The sequence below is a fragment of the Gymnoscopelus microlampas genome (genome assembly GCF_963454915.1).
Source record: "Gymnoscopelus microlampas genome assembly, chromosome: 19".
Lineage (NCBI taxonomy): Eukaryota > Metazoa > Chordata > Actinopteri > Myctophiformes > Myctophidae > Gymnoscopelus > Gymnoscopelus microlampas.
In genome coordinates this window covers 43,718,035-43,742,254 of record NC_139956.1, presented here as the reverse complement: position 1 = coordinate 43,742,254, position 24,220 = coordinate 43,718,035, and the positions used below count along the sequence as shown (strand labels likewise).

The 24,220-nt window shown below is 40.3% G+C and overlaps 1 protein-coding gene across 6 annotated transcripts in view; it reads left to right on the top strand.

Annotated features, from left to right (window-relative positions):
- camk2d1 (calcium/calmodulin-dependent protein kinase (CaM kinase) II delta 1) overlaps positions 1-23,700 on the top strand; it is a 173,435-nt gene extending 149,735 nt beyond the window's left edge. For 5 of the 6 annotated variants that reach the window (XM_084042182.1, XM_084042179.1, XM_084042184.1 and 2 more), the window contains 5 exons: positions 5,441-5,489; positions 19,228-19,303; positions 20,597-20,691; positions 21,975-22,208; positions 23,529-23,700. In XM_084042182.1, coding sequence (XP_083898308.1) covers positions 5,441-5,489; positions 19,228-19,303; positions 20,597-20,691; positions 21,975-22,207 — 453 coding nt within the window. In that variant the 3' untranslated portion in view covers position 22,208; positions 23,529-23,700. The remainder of the gene's footprint in view (positions 1-5,440; positions 5,490-19,227; positions 19,304-20,596; positions 20,692-21,974; positions 22,209-23,528) is intronic. The other variant, XM_084042181.1, reaches the window with a different exon arrangement.
- The last annotated feature ends 520 nt before the right edge of the window (positions 23,701-24,220 follow it).

Below are 24,220 nucleotides of genomic sequence, written 5' to 3'. Positions count from 1 at the left end.
TCTAGGGTTCAAGTGGTTAATGTAAAAAAAAAATAATCCTATCACACAAAGATTTGGCGGACCCCCTATAGCAGCTCTGAGGACCCCCTAGGGGTCCCGGACCCCCTGTTGAAGACCCCTGGTCTAGTGCATACTGGTGTAAAGTAGCTAAGTACATTTACTTGAGTACTGTACTGAATTTTGAGGCACTTTTAATTTTACTTTTATTGACCTTGGAGTATTTCTTACTTCTATTCCACTACATCTCAGAGGAAAGGAGTGTACTTTTACTCCACTACGAGTATTTGCAAATACTTTAGCTACTAGTTACATTGCAGATTTGAATTATTATTACAAAACATACATGAACCTCTTCAGATACTTGGCTTTGTAGCCGATCTACATAAAGCTCACAACATGTCGCATCGCTTGTAGATCTGCTACTTTCTAAAGATGTCTATACATCTTTAGAAAACTTAAAATGGGACATTTCTGCATAATGAGGTCTTTACTTTTGGTATTTTAAGTATTGAAGCCAATACTTTTATACTTTTACTCAAGTAAATTGCTTCTTTTGGATTGATCTTTTTTAATTCCCAGATTGACTATTCTATTAGAGCTTCAGTATGTATTCACATAATCAACACAGGAGCTAGTGTACTGTACATACACACACAACGTAACACAGCCCCCAATGGACCTGCTTTCTTTTACGTATTTTCTAGGGATGTCCGATATTATCGGCCTCCCGATATTATCGGCCGATATTAGCATAAAAATTGATATCGGGAAAATATCGATATATTTTTATTTATTTTTTTCTTTGCTTTATAAATAAGTTACAGGAGTTCTTACTGTATATGGTGTTTGTGATATGAAATTTGAGCTTACCCTAATCACAATAATCCCCGCATATATCGGTATCGGTTGATATCGGTATCGGTAATTAAGAGTTGGACAATATCGGTATATCGGTTATCGGTAAAAAAGCCAATATCGGACAACCCTAGTATTTTCTCATAATACTGTTAAAGAAGAGGTTCACCCAAAAAGGTACTTATTTTTTATCAATTACACACCCCATGAAGCCTTGAATTCATGGAGATCTTTAGCCGCATGCGCTAGCGAGCGGCTCTGTAAACAGCACTAGTCCTAGTCGACACCCGAGTGTCATTGGCTGTCCTGGCTGTCCATCACACTTCCCCTTCTTTAAGCCCCCCTTTTAAGCCAATGGGGAGACGAAAATGTAATGGACACGTTAGTCAACGAATTAGACGAGACGAAAATGTTAGGGCGGGACGAATGGAGAAGAGATCCAATCAGAATTACTCTTTTTGAGGGACTAGTTGGGAAGGGATCCAATCAGAACGATCCTCATTGTTAAGTTAGGTTGAACCACCCGGAAGCAGACCATATTAGGGGCCAGCATGGACGAACACACATCACAACAAGGCAACGCACGGAGTTACACAGCAGAGAGAGAGAGAAAGGGAGACGGCTTCAGCCAGGAGGGTTAGCCTAAATGCTAGCGTGCTTCATTAGACCTAGTTTGGCTATTAAGTTATTATTTGCCCATGTTCACACTGACTTCAATCTCAGCTATTGTTGGGAAGACCCGTGTGGTGTCACAAAATGTTGCCACCACTTATATAAAAAACATTCCAGCGTTAATCTGCGACGCTAAGGCTAATGTTGCCAGGTTTGGCGAGAGAAACAAGCAATCCAAAAAACAAGTAATCAGGTCTATGAAAAGATTGGGGCCAAAAAAGCCTGCCCCATGCGGCTTTATTATGACTTAGGTCATTCTTGTTTTAGTTATGGTCGAATTCCTAAGCCAATAATTTGATGATAATAGAGCCCCGAAGTCTGACGTAATTTACTCATCTTTTGTTCCAAAAATAAACAAATGATCCCGGCGGTTTGACTCCTTTAAACGTCTGTAGTTTGTTGTGGGTGTTGTGTTGTTGAGTTATCATGTGTTTTTTGACGGAAAGGCCCTCGTTTGAAGCTTCGAACTGTCGTAATGTACCGTCCTGTCGTGACAACGTTGTGCGTGCGTATGCCTGATGCCGGGTTGTTGTCAATGTTGACGTCAGTTGAGCGGCCTTTCTGCCGCTTTCATTTCATTGTTGTGAAAGACGTGACCTGTAATGTATACTTAAATTGTAGGAAACAGAAAAAGGGCTCATAAAAATGGGTCCACGACCCAAAGGTTTGGGAAGCACTTATAACGTTTCTCACCTGTCTTTCCAATTCACTCCTTGTTGGTTCTCTTCTCCTCTCTTCCAGTCACTATTTTTCCTGTCTTAACCTGTCTTTCTCTGTCGCTCTACACTGTGTATTCCTCTTCCTCCTCCTCTCTTCATCTCGCTCCTCTTCCTCCCCGAATCAGGAGCCTCAAACCACTGTAATCCACAACCCCACTGATGGAAACAAGGTACTCTAGCAGATGATTGGCTACAGTCCCAAGCCTGTGTGTGTGTCGCTCATGCTGTGTGCGCGCTGCTGTATGTAAATGAGAGTTTTGTTTGGGGGTTCTTTTGTGTGTGTGTGTGTGTGTGTGTGTGTTTGTGTTGTCAGGACGCATCCTGGCGGATTGAAAACATTAACTTTGTGCAGTGGCGTGCACAGACATTTTGAGGGGCAGGTGCTCAAGTAAATTATACTTTTTTTTGTTTACTTGGTCTGCTCTTTTTTCCCTCTTGCCAAAAATAGCCGATCTACAAGCCCACAACGCCTCGTAGATCTGCTATTTTTGGCTAAAGTTCTCCTCAGAAAAGGGATGCTAGGTTTCGAGTGGTTATGGTAAAAAAGAAAAATAATATCACATAAAGATTTGGCGGACCCCCTGTAGTAACTCTGAGGACCCCCTGTTGAAGACCCCTGCTGTAAACTGAAAAAAAAAAACTTTTTTTCCTCTTTTTTTCAAAAGGGCACTTCTGGTCAAGAGGGCAAAGGCAGGTGCTCTAGCACCACCTAGAGTCTATCTGTGCACGTCCCTGACTTTTTGTTGGAACGCAACGGAGTGTGAATTTGTCTCCGTCGGGTGGAAACCTCATATTTCGGGGATTTTCAGTATTCAAATTCCAAAATGTGACGCTGTAGTAATGATCAACTAGTGCGTACATTTACGAAAAAAACACAAAAAGTTAAAATATGGAGATACTCGGTTTCTGCCCGACGGCAACAAATTATTAGTGATACAAAAAACTTTGCATGCTGCTGTGAGACCTCGATGTTGAAGCCATTCCGTTTTCTTATGTACAACTTTGTTTTGTTTTGCACAATTGTGATCTAGCGTCGGAATGCAACCATTCGGTTGTCTTTCCGATGAATCGAATAATCGAGAAGCTTGTTTTTATTTTTATTATCTATTTACATTCCAAAGAAACATGAAAAAATGCAAATAAATTAGATTGTTTTTTATATATATATAATTGACCACTTAATATCTATGTTATACTCACAGATCTACAATTTGTATCATTTTTATTAAAGTAGGTTATATATGTTTTCTTCTTTTTTTAAATAATAGATTAAATCGATTTGTTTGATTAACTCATTCACTGCCAGAATTATTTCTGGCCGCGTTTGAACACTGCCAAGATTTTTCATTGAAAAAAAAAAGTACTCAGGAGCCGAGATACAGAATTTTTAAGTTTTAAGTTAACAAGGAAGTGGATGGGAGTCTATATCTTCGAAAAATCATATCTCCTTGGTCTTTGGGTCAAAAAAAAAAAAAAATGTAAAAAAAATATATATATTTTTATTTTTTTAAATTTTTTCAAAAGTCGTTTTAGTCGTTCTTGGCAGGCATGGCTTATGGACAGAAGTCGTTTTAGTCTTTCTAGGCAGGGAATGAGTTAACTGTTGCTCCCCTAGCCTAGAGTACTTGTACGCCTGCATCTCCCAGGGAATGTTCTCTTTAATCTCATCTGGCATGATGTCATCTAAGCTGTCATTATTGTCATTGTCACACATGAACTGTGTTTTATAGATCAGGGATTATGAATACAATAGAGACGCCATCGTAGGAAGACTGTGATACATATGTGTCACAGTCTTCAAATACATATGATATGTTTCATAAACATATGATATATATGAAACATACATAAAACATAACATACTAGTGCATATATACAGTACCAAAGTGCTTCTCCTCATCTGTGTGTGAGTCTACTTTGTCTTGTGCAGTCAGTGACATTCTTGCATGGTTTAAGATTTCGTAATATTAATGTTATATCATTAAAATCTTAAGTGTTTAGTCAGTTATTTGGGGGCCCACTTGCAATACCCTCGTGGCCCACCAGGGTAATCCACAAGGTTGGTGAATCATTGGTGTAAAGGGGAAAGTCATTGAGGTAGGGGGCCCAAAAAAAACAGCTACAAATCCCATGAAAACAGAGGGAGAAACATCGTCTCTGTCGAGGTGTCCAAAACCTGTTCCTTTTTTTATTATTGAAAATAGCAGATCGACAATGCGTTGTGAACTTGTAGATCTGCTATTTTAACTCCCGTCGAAGGACAATCATAAAAAAAGTTGAATTATGGCGATGGCAAGGAGCTTATTCTATTCTGGGATTGAGTGACACGCTGACTTCATGGTGTCTGTCTATTTCCTCCATCTGCCTGAGAGGGATTAATCCATGGTGGACTAAGTACACTTACTCAAGTACTGTGCTTAAGTACAACTTTGAGGTACTTTTACTTTACTTGAAAATGTCCCTTTTTTTATACTTCATGCTTATACTCCGCAGTGGTGGGAAAAGTACATTCACTAAGTATATTTACTCAAGTAATGTACTTAAGTACAATTTTGAAGTACTTTTTACTTAAATGTTTCAATACCTTTTTACTCCACTATGTTTTAGAGGTAAAATATTGTAATTTAAATCCACCGTAATTATTTTATTTGAGTTACTACTTACTTTGCAGATGTATACTGTATTATTAATGTAAAACCCAATGGTATACCGAGCAAATTTGTTTTTATATATACATTTTAAACATTAGTTTCTACTTATGGTACTTAAAGTAACATTTGGTGCCAACACTTGTGTGCTTTTCCTCGAGTAAAAATGTTGAATGCAGGACTTTTACTTGCAAACAGAGTATTTCTACTCTGTGGTATTGCTACATTTACTTAAGTAAAAAAAAAAAAAAGAAAAAAACACAAACATAATAATCTGAGTACTTCTTCCTCCACCAGTGGGGGATTAACAATGAAAAGCGGGTCACGGTGCCAAAATAAATCCCGGTTTTCCTAAAGGTAGCCGGTTAGTGCTTGCGTGGGTTTGGCTGACAGAGCCAGCCAAATGTACCGACCAGAGCGGAGCTTCTTCCCCGTCTCTGAGTCTCCATCTTTTTCCCCCTTGCGTCTGGTTGGGCCTGTGTGTCTACTGCGCCGTCACCTATGCACAAACCAAACAAACCCACCGTCTGTCTGTCCTTCTCCCAGGAGTCCAGCGAGAGCGCCAACACCACCATCGAGGACGAAGACGTGAAAGGTAGGATCCGTTTCTTTAATATTTTTAACCCATTGAGACCTGGAACTGTGTCATTTTTAGATTTGAGCTAAAAAGCATTATTTGACACCTTGGGCTATTCAAAAATAGCAGATATACAAGCTCATAGCGCGGCACCGAGATTGAAAAATCGTGAAAATGCGTGCAAATCTTTGAATATATATTTTAAAGCGAACATTTTAACTCAAATCTTTGCTTCTGGGGGTTCTATAAATGTCTTCTAAATCCTAACGTTTTTTTTTGTTTGTTTTTTTTAAACTCATGTTGCTATAATATCAGTAGTTCTCAAACTTTTTTCATGTCAAGGACCCCCAAAATGATATGTATTTACCGCGGACCCCCCCCATCTCAAAATATTTTGTGCCAGGGACCCCCAGAAGCAAAGATTTGAGATAAAAGTGTATATTTATATTGAAAGATTTTCACACATTTTCACGATTTCTTTAAAAAAAATAGCAGATCTACAAGCTCGTAGCACGGCACTCGGTGCCGCGCTATGAGCTTGTAGATCTGCTATTTTTGAATAGCCAAAGAAATCTAAAATGACACGGATGCGTTCCCGGTCTTAAAGGGTTAAGACCTGAGGCCGATTCCACAAATGCCTTCAAAAAGTTCTCAAACGTTCAAGATTTTGTTTTAAAAAATAGCAGATGTACAAGCTCGCAGCGCGGCACGAAGTGACGCACTGTGAGCTTGTAGAGCTGCTATTTTTAAATAGCAAACGCAAAATATCTAAAATGACCCATATGCTTTCCTGGCTTTAATGGGTTAAAGGCCAATTACGTCGTATTCCGACATCGTAAAAGCACCACCGGTTCGGACATGGCTCGGGACATCTGAAGGTGCGCGAGTTCCGAGAGACATTTCTGAGTACCGCCCAATCGGAAGTTTGGAATGACGTCAATTCGTAGTTATATCACCTTCCTTTCCGAACAAAAGTTTGGACGTCGGAAAGAGCATAGTACCTTAAACGTGGGGTAAGTGATGTGTTTTGGTTAAAACAAAAAGTGTTTTGTTAAAACATTAAAGCTCTAATATTCTGATAGTAATCATTGCTATAGAGGGTTTTTTAAGTAACAGGAGTCTCTCCAGCTTTTTAATATACTGAAAATACGTTTTCAGATAGGTGACAAAATTACAGCCAATCAGGAGAGAGTACCTACTAAGTAGAGATAGAGTTATAGTGTTCCAGTTACAATTATGTCTGCTCGTTTCTTTGTGTCATCACATCCAATGTCACTTGTTTAAGTTCTCTGAGTTCTCTATCCGGATAAAATTGGTATCCTGACAGGAACACGCATTTTCTGTTTAATAAAGAGCTGGAGAGACATGGATACTCATGTTACTGGACAAACACTCTATAGCAATGAGTACTATCAGAATATAGAGCTATTTAACACTTATTTTAACCAAAGAAAATCACTTTCCCTACCTGTAACTCTCAGCGTGTACGAATGCAACCAAACGGGTCCATTTGGTTCCATTTTGTACACACTCAAAGTTACAAGCAAATAATCCTCTGCATTATGTTGGCACGATGCCCAATGTAGCTAAATCCCAAATCCGGTTTGTACCACAACTTCTCACAATAATGTGTAGCTTAGCATTAATGTTGTCTGTTTTTTTTTTGTCCATCCGTGCCGCTTTCATCAGCTCTGTTGTTTGCTCTCGTTTCATATCATGTGGCTGTTCCGCCTTTCATATTTTGTATTTAGTTTATGTACGCAAAAGTCCATTATCAAGTACAGTATCATGCTGCCGTCCAGGGAAGGAATTTCAGGGAGGCCACGAAGGCCATGGCTGTCGTTGCCCCTCAGTTTGGCCTTGTGCCCCTGTAAAAATGGCATGCCCTGAGGCCATAGTGACCTTAATGCCCCAGCTGACTGTACCACTTGCTCCTCTTTCTGTCTCTTTCTTGTCTTTTGTTGAGATCCTGAATTCTTAACTCCCCTGAGTCCCCATCTTTAAACCAATCCACTTTGATTGGTGCAGGGCTGAGCATGGATTAGATTGTAAATACAATTTTGTATTTATTTCACTGCAGATAGTCTACATATTACATTTAAAATCCTTCCTTCCTTCCTTCCATAACCCTTAAATCCAATTAATTATTTCAATTGACTAAAATCTTGCTTCATTTGATGGCCTTCCTGCCCTGGCATTTGGCCTTTGTGCCCTAAACAAATGGACAACACCAAAGGCCAAGTGGCCTTGCCCCTAAAATGATGAAATTCCAGGCCTGCTGCCGTCATTCTACCACTAAACAAACAAAAACTGTTAATAACACTATGAATAGTTTTTGTTGATGTTCTTTTAATGAAGGAGAGGCTCAATTCTGTCTTGACTTCTAAGGTCTGTTGCTTCTCTCTTGTGTTTGTGTCCAGTACAATGACACATTAACGAATAGCGGCACAATGATATGTGAAATGATTCGCTCATTCGCTACTTCCTACTCACTATCTAGGGACTGACTGTATAGCCTACTGAACTAAAATCGCCGGGGTGGTGTGTTTATGTTTGGAACACAGTTCTTATATGACGTGATCTAAGATTCTCCAATGGGGATTTCAACACAAAAAAAGAAAGCCACAAACCAGGGTAACAGCGCCCTCTAATGGCAGTGACGTCAGACTTCAGCGCTCTATCGGCAAAATGAAAAAAAAAGCACTTTCGGACTCTAGTAGATCATTGCTGTTGCACGTTTAAATTGTAGCAGATCAAGTGGGATGACGCTGCTCGCGGTGGTACACTACTTTTCACGATGCATTGTTCGTTATGATGAGTTTACTGAGAATTTCCAATTTTCAGTAATTGTACTTCTACTCCACTACATCTCAGAGGCAAATATTGTACTTTTACTCCACTACAATTATTTGAAAACGTGAGTTACTTTGGAGACCACCTTAGCCCTGTTTTAAACCTAGGCTATTTGAAAATAGCCTATCTACAAGCGTATACTTTTACCTCAGTAAAACATTTGAGTACTTTTTCCACCACTGCGCGCACGCACACGCACACACACACACACACACACACACACACACACACACACACACACACACACACACACACACACACACACACACGGAGGGAGACGAGAGAGATGGGTGATCAGCCGGGGACTCCCAGCTGGTGTCTATAAGTGCTCATTGACATTAGCATTCTGATGTTAATAGTGCGTCAGGTTGGTGGGGTTTCCGCGTGTGTGATTCATTTGGGCAAGATGGCTGCCGACCCCCGTTGTTGTGACCTGTTAATGTAGTGGATGCAAGCAATGCTTGCGAAGGATGCGTGTTACACTCTCACAACTCGACAGCTTTCTGAATGACTTATTTAAAGTGCCTCACTGCCATCTATTATGCATAATACTGTTTTTGTATTCATTTATTTATTATTATATTTATTCAATATAATATCAACGCACAGATGTTCAATAGCACAAATTAATGGAGAAAAAAAGCTGAAAAACGTAGTTAGCTGGTTTCTGCCAGACAGCGACGATATACACTGAGGATTTTACTGTTGTCTGTGGCCGACAGGGTTATCAGCCTCTCTCTTTCTCGGCCCTCCCTTTTGTTCAACAAAGCAGCAAAATTTGCTTCGCATTATGGTGAGCCACCACTCCACAGATAGCGCTGGGAAGCATTTGTTCATTTTCTTTTCAAAGGGAGATAGTTTCCATATTCCATCCCCCCCCCCTTCCTTCACTCTTATTGTTCATTCACCTCAGCGTCTCCATAACCTCAGACTGCAATCCCAATCGGACATATTTAATCAGTCTTTTTTTCTCCCGTCAAAAGGACTGAGAAATTAGTTTTGGAGTTGAGAGTGCTGGGCTAATCCATTAAGACTGGGAAGACATTTTTTTAAGATTTCTTTGGCTTTTCAAAAATAGCAGATCTACAAGCTACGAGCTTGTAGATCTGCTATTTTTGAAAAATTGTGAAAATGTGTCCGAATCTTTGAATACATATATATATTTTTTAAAGCGAACATTTGTAACTCAAATCTTTGCTTCTGGGCGGGGGAGGGGGGGTCCCTGGAACAAAATATTTTGAGATGGGGGTTCGCGGCCAAACACATATCATTTTGGGGGTCCTTGACAGGAAAAAGTTTGAGAACCACTGATATAGAAACATACGTTTTTCTTTTTTAAACGGTTAGGATTTAGAAGACATTTGTAGTATACATATTCAAAGATTAGATTTATTTTTTAAAGATTTTTCAAAAATAGCAGATCTACAAGCTCATAGCGCGGCACTCGCTATGAGCTTGTATATCTGCTATTTTTTAATGGCCAAAGAAATCTTAAAATGACACACATGCGTTCCCGGATTGAATGGGCTAACAGCGGCTTCTCGTGACATTCCGACCCTTGGCACAGAAGCTGGGGTTCCGCGGCGGAAACAGAAATGGAGGAAGTTGCACGTACTGTCGGCCGCAGGGAAATGGTGTTTCCTACGCTAGACAGACTGCGACTCCCAGACCGTGACTCATATGCAAACACGCTGAATAATGGATGGTTTGTGGCTGTGTGTGTGCAATGGCGGAGGTGGCTTCTTTCGTGGAAATGAAAAGGAAAAACAAAACAGAAAAAAAAGTTATATAACACAAGGGGGTTCCAAAACCTTACATTTGGTGACTTCAGTAGTGAAAATAGCCGATATATTTAGCTTCTGAACATACTGAAATTCTTATGAAACTTAAGTGCTTTATTTCGTCACCCTCCTAAACTAATGGCCTACGTCATTTTTTTTGGACATTTTTATTTTTGCCTAAGTCAGTTCCTCATGACACTGGCCACCTCTGGTAAAATCCCCCATCTCCTAATTGAAAAGGATCATGCTGTTCACTCCCCTTTTAGTATAATGGCCTATCTCCTTAGTGTGACTTAGGCCAAAATAGGCAATCTTTTTTGGCCTAAGTCACTTGTTTTTGTGACTTAGGCCAAAAAAGTAAAAAAAGGAATTTGCAACACAATTGTATTCAATATGTAGTGGGGGTCCCTGCTTCATCTCTCTCTCAGCTAAGGGGTCTCTCTGTCTCAGGAGAGAGAACTCATACCATTTACTATTTACATTTTTGGCATTTAGCATACGCTCTTATCCAGAGCGACTGCTCGACAATAATGCGCCGCATTGTGAGCTTGTAGATCGGCCATTTTTGAAATGGGACATTCTGCATAATGAGTACTTTATACTTTTGGTACTTTAAGTACATTTTGATACCAATACTTTTGTGCTTTTACTCAAGTCAATTTTGAATTCCAGACTTATACTTGTAACAGAGTATTTCTATATTGCAGTATTGATACTTTTACTTAAAGGGATATTTCACTTTAAAAAAAACTTTGGGTCATTTTATCGTCTACTCATGCTTTTGTGAGCACCCCAGACCGTTTTTAAGTTGCTTGATTCAGTATTTAGATATTTGATACTCATTTTATCAGACACGCCCCCTTCCTATACAAACCCATTATAACTTCAAACTCCATTTTTAACATGTTAGATTCATCAAAAACACCCGTCCTTTTTTCTGGTGACTCTCCCTGCCCTCCTAATACGCGAGGGGGCCGTGTTTTTTCGATAACCTTTTTCATTTATTTTTAATATATTTTTTTGAAAATTAAAAAAAGGAAATACAATAAAAAAATAAAATAAAATAAATGAAAAAAGTTATCGAAAAAACACGGCCCCCTCACGTATTAGGAGGGCAGGGAGAGTCACCAGAAAAAAGGACGGGTGTTTTTGATGATTCTAACATGTTAAAAATGGAGTTTGAAGTTACAATGGGTTTGTATAGGAAGGGGGCGTGTCTGATAAAATGAATATCAAATATCTAAATAATGAATCACGCAATTTAAAAACGGTCTGGGGGGCTCACAAAAGCCTGAGTAGACTATAAAATGACCGAAAGTTTTTTTGAAAGTGAAATATCCCTTTAAGTAAAAAATGTGAGGACTTTTCCTACCACTAGGTAAACCAAGAACCTAGCATCATTCTAAACGATGTAATATCAAGATATTAATAATCTCAGTATACCAGGTAAACAAGCATCTGTCTAAATACTCTAAATACAATCTAAATTACATACAGGAGGTTACTAGGATAAACAAGTGATGAAATTAGCAGACATAATTGGAACTGGAACACTAAAGGATAAAACAGTATTTTCTGTTTATTAAAGAGCTGGAGAGACGGACACACAAACACTATAGCAATGATTACCATCTGGAAAGAGCTTTTCACAAAAAAAGCATCTAGTTTTAACCATGAAATATCACTAACTCTACCTTTTAAATGAACACTGAATACTTAACAGTCCAGTAAAATAAATTGTAATATCGTGGTCTGTGTCTGGTGGCTTTATTACAGTAGGCTTAATGTGAGCAACAGGATTAAATGACCTGAGAGTGCACTGTACCTGCTCCGCTGTTTCATTGCGCCCTCTGGTGGCCACACACTGCCACAACACCTCTTCAGCCGCAGTGCAACTGAGTCCATATGCAATCAAACAGGTGTTCTCCTGCTCAGCCGTGGCAGACATACAGTAGATATCAGTGGTGTAAAGTAAAGTACATTTACTCAAGTACTGTAGTTAAGTAAAATGTTGAAGTACTTTTACTTTACTGCAGTATTTCCAATTGTCTATACTTTTACTTCTACTCCACTACATCTTGGAAGCAAATATTGTACTTTTAGTCCACTATATAAAACGTTAGTTACTAGTTGCAGATATAAATGATTACATTATAAAACATACATTAACCACTTTATCCCTATTTTATACCTAGGCTATTTGAAAATAGCAGATCTACAAGCTCACAACGCATCGCATAGCGACGCGTTGTGAGCTTGTAGATCCGCTATTTTCAAACATTTTAGTACTTTTACTTTTGGTACTTTAAGTACATTTTGAGACCAATACTTATGTACTTTTTCTTAAGTACATTTTTAATTCCGGACTTTTACCTGTAACAGAGTACTTCTAAATTGCTGTATTGATACTTTTACTTAAGCAAAACATTTGAGTACTTTTTCCACCACTGCTGATTTACGGGGAAAAAAATGCAAAAGCGGACAAATGGAGTTAGCTGGTTTCTGCCTGACAGCAACGATAACGTGGATGGATGGATAGATGGACAGTGTTTTTCAGGCTCATGGAGGGAGTGTGCGTTTGGTGTGTTTTCCACGGTGCGTTGTAATGACCCTAATCACTGTACCAATCACTGCATTATGTTCTGCAGCTGTGGAGACTTTCGTGTGTGTGTGTGTGTGTGTGTGTGTGTGTGTGTGTGTGTGTGTGTGTGTGTGTGTGTGTGTGTGTGTGCGCGTGTGCGCACGAGCGTCCTCTTATGAACCCGGGTCTCTTCAGGCAGATGTCTCAGCCCTTTTTGTGTAGTGTAGTGTGACTATGGCTGTTAAACATCAATTGTGTTACTCTATTGAGACATTTAGGCTCACTCCTTGTTTAACTTATACCTGAAAAAGGCTGTATCTTGCTTCCTAAGCACTTTTTTTTTTACTTTGAAAAAAAAAATGCTGGCACAGTATGAACATATTATTTTATTTCATTGGCACTGAGAGAGTTAAAGTACCAAAAAAGTAAAAGTACTAAAATGTTTGAGAATAGCAGATCTACAAGCTCACAACACGTCACGATGCGACGTGTTGTGAGCTTGCAGATCAGCTATTTGAAAATAGCCTAGGTATAAAATAGGGCTAAAGTGGTTAATGTATGTTTTATAATGTCATCATTTATATCTGGAAAGTAATTAGTAACTAAAGTTTTCAAATAATTGTAGTGGAGTAAAAGTATAGCATTTGCCTCTGAGATGTAGTGGAGCAGAAGTAAAAGTACTGAAAATTGGAAATACTCCAGTAAAGTAAAAAAAAATACCTCAACATTGTACTTAAGTACAGTACTTGAGTACATGTACTTAGTTACTTTACACCACTGTCTACTGGTTGATAAGGAGAAGCCAAACATCTCCCCTGGTCAACACCACTTATGTATTGCCGCTTCAAACGGAAGGCGAGAGAGCAAGGGTCTGTCTGGTGGGTCAACATGACTGGTGTCATTGGCCTGGACCTGGGGACCTTTGCTGTTGTTCTTGTTGGGTTTTGCAAATAGCAAAGACCACTTTTTTTGTGTAACACCATCGTTGGTAGGTTTTTGCTGTGTCAGTCTATAGATGGGGAGAAAAAAGAGCCAATCGTAGAAAGGTCTGGTACCTTATCTCTCTCTCTTCTTGTTAGCTTTTCTGTTGCCCGTTAAAAGACTCCTAGAGGTAAAGAACAGGGTTACAAAAGCTGAAATACTCCCCAAGAGGTACAGCAGGTATAGCAGGCGAAGCAGACAGGTAAAGAATAGAGCTATAGGCTTACAGGACTCAAACTGGATCATAGACTTAAAAAGGCGAAGTAGTTAAGCAGTAGAGGTACAGTTAGGCGTTCAACACCTGGGGTGGCAAGAAGAAAGGTTTGGTAGGGGAAACATGCTTCATTCAACCACAGTTTGTGCGTTGTTGTTGTTGACCTGTGCGGAAATGACAAGCGCTCTTGGAACGGTGAGCGTTCAGACCGCAGGCAAGGCGAGTGGAAACGAATCCGTCGAAGGTAAAAGACAACAAAGACGACTTAATTTGTCACGTCACAGTTTACACGTGTAAAGAGGTGTGCAGATTTTTTTTTTTGTCACGCAAGCTCCAGTCATCTGCAGTTTAACCCATTAAGACCGGGAACACATCTGTGTAACCACAAAATAGTGAACATTTTGTAAATGCAAATCTTTGAATTTATATATTTTTAAAGCGAACATTTGTAACTCAAAACTTTGCTTCTGGGGGTCCCTGGAAAAAAATATTTTGAGATGGGGGGTCCGTGACCAAATACATATATATTTTGGGTGGTCCTTGACGTGAAAAAGTTTGAGAACCACTTATATAGCAACATACGTTTAAAAGAAAAATGGATGGATATAATTTTTTTTTGCAGATCTACAAGCTCATGAGTGCCACGCTATGAGCTTATAGATCTGCTATTTTTGAATAGAAATCTTAACATGACACAGATGTGTTCCCGGTCTTAGTGGGTTAAAAGACAGGGAAAGAAACAGAAAAAGAGGTCAGATGTATCGAAATGCGCGATTCGATTGTAAAATATAAACATACAGTGGGTGACCATTGACTTTGTCGTTTTTTTTCATTCTTCTCATGCGTTTCATGCAGGGCATGTATGATTTCCACTCTGTGCCACTAGGGGCAGCAGCGGTCTACTGCCTACAGCCCACAGCAGACAGCAAGAATATATTTGTTACTAGTTACTGTATATCCTCTCCAAACTGTACATACATTACTTTACACTTTGGTATTATGTTTTGACACTTGCTTTGGAAAATGTAAACGTATGTTTTATCATGCCAATAGCTCATTTGAATAGCAAAATTGTTTGTTTTGGGGTTTTTAGGCACTGTTTTTCCTAGAAAGACAGAGAAAGATCCTGTATGTTGCTTACAGTACAAGATGTGACATTTATATTAAGCAAAATATTAAGCAAATAAAGTTAGATAGCATGATGCTGCGCTTAACATTAGTTTAATTTTAACGTCTTAATTGATAAAACGAGACGGGAAAATAAACGTATTTTTTTCTCTTGCCAATAGATTGGGTTTTCTGTTCAGCGTCGGGCAGTCAGGAACGCATCTCTGTCATTTTAGAAATGTTCAGACACACATTGGTTTCTGTCTGTCTGTCTCAAAAGTCTGTGGAGAGAGAGAGAGAGACAGACAGACAGACGTCTTATATGTTTTTTTTTTCTCGCATCAATTGTTGTGTAGTAATATTCCAACATTTTCCTCTATAAATGAAACAGTCCAGCTAGTGTAGCGGTTAAAACTGATGTCCGGTGATTTTTCGACCCGTGTTCGAATCCCACGCGATGAGCATACAAATTATTCATTCTCGTCTATTAGTTTGTATTGGCCAGTGCGTTATATATATATAATGTATGTATAATGGATTAATATTCATAAAACCAACAGACAGACTTTTATTTTAAAACATAGCAGATCTACAAGCTCGCAAAGCATCATGGTGCAACACTTTGTGAGCTTGTAGATCGGCTATTTCCACTACTACTTTATGGGACACTGCTCTCTCTCTCTCTCTCTCTCTCTTTAGTTTGATGAACATTGAACCTCATAATAACATCACTCCGTTCGCGACTGCATACAGAACGTGTGTCGGCTCTGATGTTTATTAGACAGCATGGACCTCCGCTCAGGTCCTGGAATCCAGAGCCTTATGTCAAGACTTGGCTGCGAGCACATCGCACGGCAGAAAGCACAAAAACCAAAGTGGCACAGCCTGTCATGTCAGATAACCCCGAGCCTCATTGAATATCATTGAATATAATGGCACCCTTGTCATACTACTATGTTATTATAGCTTTCAGTTGGCCACCACAGGCACAGACAGTGCGTTTTAGCGCAGCGCGGCCTGGCGCAGCGCGGCGGAGTGGTTGCGTGCGGGGGGTCGGGGGGCTTTCGTGGGAGGGGGGGACGGGTGGATCAGAGCTTAACCCTAAAACCGAAATAAAGTAACAAAAAAAACTCCAATCCGCTCAAGAACCGCGCTCCCCCACTTCCAAAATTAGCACTAGCCTACAACACTGGCCCAGTCTCTTGCCAAACCGGTTATGTTAATGTATGCAGCCTATTCCAAATAAGCCAAGTGAGGAACTCTGCTATCAGGTTCCCCCTCCCCCCTACAGTACCTCTGTAGGCCTATCTCTTCTATCAAAGTATTTGTTCAGATACAAATTCAGAGCGGCCAATTTTGATATTTTTAATGCGCCTACATGAAGTTAGAGGGATGGGCAGAAATGGTGTAGGGTGTAGGCTATTTTCAACTGTTAATGGGTTTTTCTTTCTTCACAAATGAATTCTACTTTGTTGTACAACAGTGTCCCATAAAAGCTCACAAAGTGTTGCATCATGATTTGAATTCCGACTGAAAACGCCACCCTTGCGTCTCCGTGTGTACAACCAAATACGCATCTTTCCTGCACCGATGACGCTTGGGGCTTTTACAGCGCTGCTCCTACACTACCACGCACCGTCAGCAACAAGTGGACATGGAGTAAATGTACTTAGTTACTTTCCGCTTAGTTACTTTCACGTGCATATAAATGAGCCACGCGGTTTTATAAGAATGAAAACAAACGCCTCGCTGTTGGCCATGGATCACATGACGGTCGTCTGTTACGGTCATGGATGAACTCAAAATGTTACTTGAGTTCAATCAAAGTAAAAGTACAAAAGTATTGGCAAATATACTTAAAGTACTGAAATATTTGAAAATAGCTGATCTACAAGCTCACAATGCGTCGCAATGCGTTGTGAGCTTGTAGATCGGCCATTTTCAAATAGACTATGTGAAATAGGGCAAATAATGTATGTTTTATAATGTAATGATTTATATCTGCAAAGTAACTAGTAACTAAAGCGTTCAAATAATGGTAGTGGAGTAAAAGTACAATATTTTCCTCTGAGATGTAGTGGAGTAGAAGTAAAAGTAAAAATAGCACATCAGCATGCTTATAGCGTGGGATTCGTAAAATCACGCGACATCAGTTTTAACCGCTACACTAACTAGACTATTTCATTTACAGAGGAAAGAGGTACAATGATACTATACAGAAATTGATGCGAGAAAAAAAAACATATAAGACGTCTGTCTGTCTGTCTCTCTCTCTCTCTCTCTCTCTCTCTCTCTCTCCACGGACTTTTGAGACAGACAGACAGACAGACAGACAGACAGACAGACAGACAGACAGACAGACAGACAGACAGACAGACAGAAACCAATGTGTGTCTGAACATTTCTAAAATGACAGAGATGCGTTCCTGACTGCCCGACGCTGAACAGAAAACCCAATTTAAACGCTCTAAGCACACGTAATTATTGCTAGTTATTATTATTATTATTATTATTATTATTATTATTAATATAAGACATCTGTCTGTCTGTCTGTCTGTCTGTCTGTCTGTCTGTCTGTCTGTATGTATGTATGTATGTCTGTCTGTCTGTCTCTCTGTCACAAAAAAAGTGACTCCAAAGCGGCACCTTGTGGTAGTATTTGGAACTTAAATTTACTGCAAAGCGGGTGAGGCAAATGAGTGAAGTGATTCTCTTATGAAAAGCGACAAAGTCAATGGTCACCCACTGTAGGTGCATGGTTAAAAATGGCAATGGAGTGAGGCAGTTAACATGGCAGCCTATCCTCACTGTCACGCAGATATCTTGTATCTCTTTTTGTAAAAGAGTGTCACACATGCAAGGGTGTCACGTCATAAGCTTCATATCGCTGGCATTTCCATCGTGTCAATGTTACTGTAACAATTGGAAACGTTTTTTTTTTGTTTGTTTTTTTGGCTGCATGTTGTTCATTGTTTTGCGTTCGTTATCTCCTAGGTGTCCTACTTAGCATGAAAGGTAACGCTATACTGTCGTTAACTGTGAACCACGCTGACTTTTCCCCACTTACTGTACGGTCCTCACAGGTCTCTCCTCAGATCCTTTGTGTGTGTGTGTGTGTGTGTGTGTGTGTGTGTGTGTGTGTGTGTAGGGATGCACGATATTGAGATGTTGGCTAATATCTGATTATGTTTCCAGTTGGGTCTACCTTACACCTGTTATACAGTAGCTGTGATTCTGGATGCGGACTTTTAAAAAGCCTTCTTATTACCTGATTTATTAGGCCTACTGATGATGCACATATTAGCTCATTAAACAACTTAAATGTAGTATTATTTTTTACTTAATTTCGCCCCCCCCCCTCCCCCCCAATTTGTTGACCCCCTTTCGAAAGATCCCCTAGAAAAAACTTATTGAATCTGCAGCCTTCATCCCCAAAAAAATACTTTTTTCAGCTTCACATTTGAATATAAATATGACATAATATAAACATACATATTGTTGCTGTCCGGCAGAAACCAGCTAACTCCATTTTAATGCTTTTGCATTTTTTTTCCATAATTCAGGGCCATTGAACACCATTGAGCCAATGAAAAGCATTAAAAAGCACTTCTGACAAAACCAGCTAACTCCATTGGAGTTAGCTGGTTTTGCTGACTCCAGGCTCCACCCCCTTTTGACCTCCAACCTCATTGTGAGCTTGGAGGTCCATTCAGTTGTTCTTATCAATGATGAACAAAACCTCCTAACTCCACTTTTTTTCCATTTCCTAAAATATCGCCTAAACCGCTATATTATTTTGATATTGCACATGATACCGATATTGCATTTTTAAGGCCGATATTGCCGATAGTGATATGATAACCGATTAACCGTGCATCTCTTGTACACAATGTGTGTTTGTACGTATTTTGTGTCCGTCGCCTTTTGTACCCACCCCCTTGGTTCCATTGTAGCTCTGAGAGTGTACACATGGAACCAAATGGACCCGTACGGGTCCATTTGGTTCCATTTGTACACTCTCAGAGTCTGAATCAGCAGTGTATCCTTGTTCCGTTGTTCCGTGCTTTACCTGGCTCAGTGTGGCTGTGTTCAGAACATGAGTGGTTCATATACAACTTTGTGTAAAGTGTTCACTGTGTGTGTGTGTGTTCACTGTGTGTGTGTGTGTGTGTGTGTGTGTGTGTGTGTGTGTGTGTGTGTGTGTGTGTGTGTGTGTGTGTGTGTGTGTGTGTGTTGCAGCTCGTAAACAGGAGATTATTAAAGTCACAGAGCAGCTGATTGAGGCCATCAACAATGGAGACTTTGAAGCGTACACGTGAGTACAATTAAGCTTTATTTTATTATGATTTTACATGTTAGTACAATTATACTTTACTGTATTATTGTTTTACTTAATTATGATGCGTCATTCAGCGTTGAATTAACTCTTCATTAAAAGTTGCTGTCAAAATATATATGTTTGCTGTTTAATGTGAGGAAAGCACTCTGCAGTTAAAAGAAGAGCCACTAGATGGCAGAATGGTACTTTATAACGACAGCTTAAGTTTCCTCAACTCCAAAAAGCCACCTGCAATTCAGTACACACACACACACACACACACACACACACACACACACACACACACACACACACACACACACACACACACACACACACACACACACACACACACACACACACACACACACACACACACACACACACACACACAGCAACATAAAGAAGCATACAGACAGGGACACACATATTATAGGTGCAGTAGGGTTACATTCACAAAATCATGGCATATGTTTTCATGATGCAATAGGCATGTCACTCGGTACTCTATACGTACTGTATAAGTAACAGCGTCACCGCCATATATGGCGGCTGCCAATTATAGCAGAGATAGCACAATACTTTGCCAGCCTTTTGCCTCCATTTTGGGCATCCCAAGTTGTTGAAGCCCTCTAACAACTAGTCTGTGGGTATGTCCCAGGCTGCCAAATATAAAAACAAATGGTCTGCACCTATATAGCCCAGCTCTGAGATGGTATGTAGGAGTAGTTGGTATTTAATGACCTTGGGCCTCCTCTAGGAAAAGGTCAAAGGTGCAGGCTATCTCTAATACAGACACCTCTCTGGACTCTTCATCAACTACAACATCATATGGTGTATTGGCTGTCAAAGATGTAAATATGTCTGGGTTATCACAGAGATGGAACATGGATGAAATGACAGGGGAATGTTTGTACATTCTCTCTGTGACATTTTGATATGTCCTTCGCTATGAGTTCCACTATTCGATCATGACGTGCTACTGTATGTACATCCCTTTGTATATGCATAGCGGCCATTCAAGATGTGTGACAGTGTTTCAGTGATCTGTGGTGCAAGCAATGAGGAACCTGAGTGCTGGGGAACACACGCACGCACGCACGCACGCACACACACACACACACACACACACACACACACACACACACACACACACACACACACACACACACACACACACACACACACACACACACACACACACACACACACACACACACACACAGACACAGACACAGACACACACATTCTCTCCCTATTCCTGATGTTGGTGTATTTACGTTCTTCCAGAAAGATCTGTGACCCCGGCCTCACCTCCTTTGAGCCCGAGGCCCTGGGTAACCTGGTGGAGGGCACCGACTTCCACCGATTCTACTTTGAGAACGGTACGCAACTCACTGAACACACTGCTGTTATTATATCATAAAACATATACATTAACCACTTTAGCTCTACTTTATACATAGGCTATTTTCACAACATTTTAGTACTTTTATTTTTGATCCTTTAAGTATATTTTGATGCCAATACTTTTGCACTTTTACTCAAGTAACATTTCGAACACAGGCCTTTTACTTGTAGTATTTTTTGGTATTTCTACTTTTATTTAAGTAAACATTTGAGTACTTCTTCCACCACTGCTATAGAGTACAGAAGTCCTGACGTCACTCGTTCATCCCCTCGTAAAGTAATTTATCGATGGAGAATAACATTGAATCGTCTCATATAAGAATTGTGGTCCAAAACTGTACTTTGTACTTAAAGTACCAAACATAGAAAGTAAACAAACTGTCTCTGGGATATTGTCAGGGAGGAGGTTCTGTATCGTTTATGATCAGTCACTCATATTTGATACAGTCTGTTTCTGGTGAAGATGTAACTAATTTGTCGGAAGTAACATTAGCGTTTTCTCACCGTCAGTTGATGCTTCATATCCATAAGAGTCATTTTTGGAACACAGTTCTTATTTGACGCGATATTAAACACGTCTATGGGGATTTCTGAATGGGGGGAGGGAACCGCGACCCAGGTGGGATGCGTAAATTACGTGAGACTTCGGCGCTCTATACTTTTACTTTTACTCCACTACAATTATTTGACGGCTTTAGTTACTAGTTACTTTGCAGATTAAGATTATTATCACAAAACACACATGAGCCACTTCAGCCCTATATATATATTCCGGCCATTTGAAAATAGCAGATCTACAAGCTCACAATGTGTCGCATCGCGACGCATTGTGAGCTTGTAGATCTGCTATTTTCAAAATAAGTTTTTTAACTTGTGAAATGGTACTTTTTTCAACATTTTGATGCCAATAAAACGTTTGTACTTTTACTCAAGTACATTTTGATTACCGGACTTTAACTTGTAACAGAGTATTTCTACACTGCAGTATTGATACTTTTACTCGAGTAAAAAAAAAATTGCGTAGGCCTACTTTTTCCACCACAGCTTATAGACCTACCTAACGATCTCTCTCTCTCTGTCTCTGTCTCTGTCTCTGCTGTCTGTCTGTCTGTCTGTCTGTCTGTCTGTCTGTCTCTCTGTCTCTCTCTCTGTCGCTCTCTCTGTCTGTCTGTCTGTCTGTCTGTCTGTCTGTCTGTCTGTCTGTCCCTCTCTCTGTCTGTCTCTCTCCCCCTCTCTCCCTCTCTCTCTCCCTCCCCAGCTCTGTCCAAGGGCAAGCTGCCCATCCACACCATCCTGCTCAACCCGCACGTGCACCTGATCGGCGACGAGGCGGCGTGCATCGCCTACATCCGCCTGACGCAGTACATCGACGCCGGCGGCCTGCCGCGCACCATGCAGTCGGAGGAGACGCGCATCTGGCACCGCCGCGACGGCAAGTGGCAGAACATCCACTTCCACCGCTCCGGTTCGCCCACCGTGCCCGCCAAGTAAGGTGACCATAACTAGGGGTGCCACCTGTGGGTGGATGAAGTACTTAACTTACGTTACTTAACTCTTTTACTGCCATGGGCGCGTTTTCGAGTCAATTGGTACTTGGTCCACATGGCCATTGACGCGTTAGACGCGTTTTTTTCACACAGAACCAGAGATAACGTGATCCGAAGATTTACTGCTCCATTCACTTCCTGGTTAACTCTCTCAGTGCCACACAACGAGATATCCCAAGTTTTTTCTGAATGCCCTCAGTGCCAGAACAAAGAATCCAGAGTTAAAAAAAATATATATATATATTATTACTTTTTTTTTGGGGAAAAAAAATGTTCAGAACCCAAGATATCATCATCTGAAGATTTGCAGCTCCATCCACTCCTTGTTTAACTTATAACTGAAAAAGGCTGTATCTCGCTTCCTAAGCACTTTTTTTTTACTTTGAAAAAAAAACATTTTGCTTGCACAGTATGAACATATTTTTTTTATTTCATTGGCACTGAGAGAGTTAACTTATTACTTAAAAATGCTCTATCTCGGCTCCTGTGCACTTTTTTTTTTTTAGTATGTATTTTTGGTCGGGACGTGCTATTTTCAAAGGCGGACAACAAATGATGACCTCGTTGACATTTGTGAAACCACACAGTGAAACCCTCAGTGATTAGCAACCATCAGGGGATCGATCATACTGGAGATAAATATTATGTGACTACTTGAAAAGGTTGTAAAACACAAAAATCGCTGGCAGTGGGTGAGTTTATTAATGTATGTACTCTGGCAGTTGAGTTAAGTAATAGTATCAATACTAAAACGTAGATAGACTCTATGTTTTAGAAGTAGACGTCCTGTATTCGAAATGTGCTAAAAGTACAAACGTATTGGTACAAACTGTACTTAAAGTACCAACACACACACACACACACACACACACACACACACACACACACACACACACACACACACACACACACACACACACACACACACACACTCACGGCCGGACCCGTCGCTCCCACAACCTGGATTAGAACATTGGGATGTGTTTTTGGAGTAGTTGTGAAAATGATGTCGTCCTGTCCATGCGGTGTTGTAGCGCATGGAGTATAGTCCCTGCCCAGTCCCTGGTCAGCAACAGTAAACTGAGCACATGCGCAGTACGGTAGTGTTTGGCAGCAGTCATCCCATAGCTTGCAGGGCTGTAACCATGGCGACGGCTGTAACCTCCCATAGCCCAAACTCTACTGTATGCACAATGTAAAACACTTGAAGTATTTTTTGGTAAATTAAGTATCAAAACCCAACGTTTCTTCTCTCTGTGTTCCAGTTGAGAAGGAAGACCCTCGACGGCTGCCACCGCCCCCGACTCTCCCCCCAGCCAACAGCAGACCAGCCCCCACCCACCCAAACATCGACGCTAGATTCCCCACCCAGAGTGTTGTTTACATTATCGTCGCTGCTGGACTGAAAGATTCTTGTTGACGTATGAAAAAGAAACATAAACGAAACAATAAAAAGAAAAGAAAACGCAACGTCCCAATATATCATTTTATAGAGAGAATGTGTGCTGTTTTTGTTCTCGCTTTTTTTTTGGCTGAAGCGTATTTTGTTTCGGTTTTCGGCGACCTCCCGCGGGTTTTTTTAGACGTGTTTCTAAGATTTAAATAGTTTTCAAAATGAGTAACAGTGGTGGATCTATTCTCTTCATCTGTAATACTTGTGGTTCACTGCAGTGGTTCTCAACGTGGGGTCCCCAGGGGTCCTTTTGGGTGGGGGGTGGTTCCGGGGGGGTCCCAGTTTAAATGTTGATACTTAATGTCTATTTTGATCAGAGTTTCACTGTTATATCTATACCTACAGTTCAGTATAGAAATAGGCTCTGTTTATGACAGTAGTTCCCTTTTCCGGAAGGTGGCATTCCCATCTCCTGTTCCGGGTCAGTTTCCCGTACCTTCATTTCGTTAGCCTCTTTGCATAATTGTCTAAGTCCTATTTTAAGGTTCTCAGAAAAGTATAACA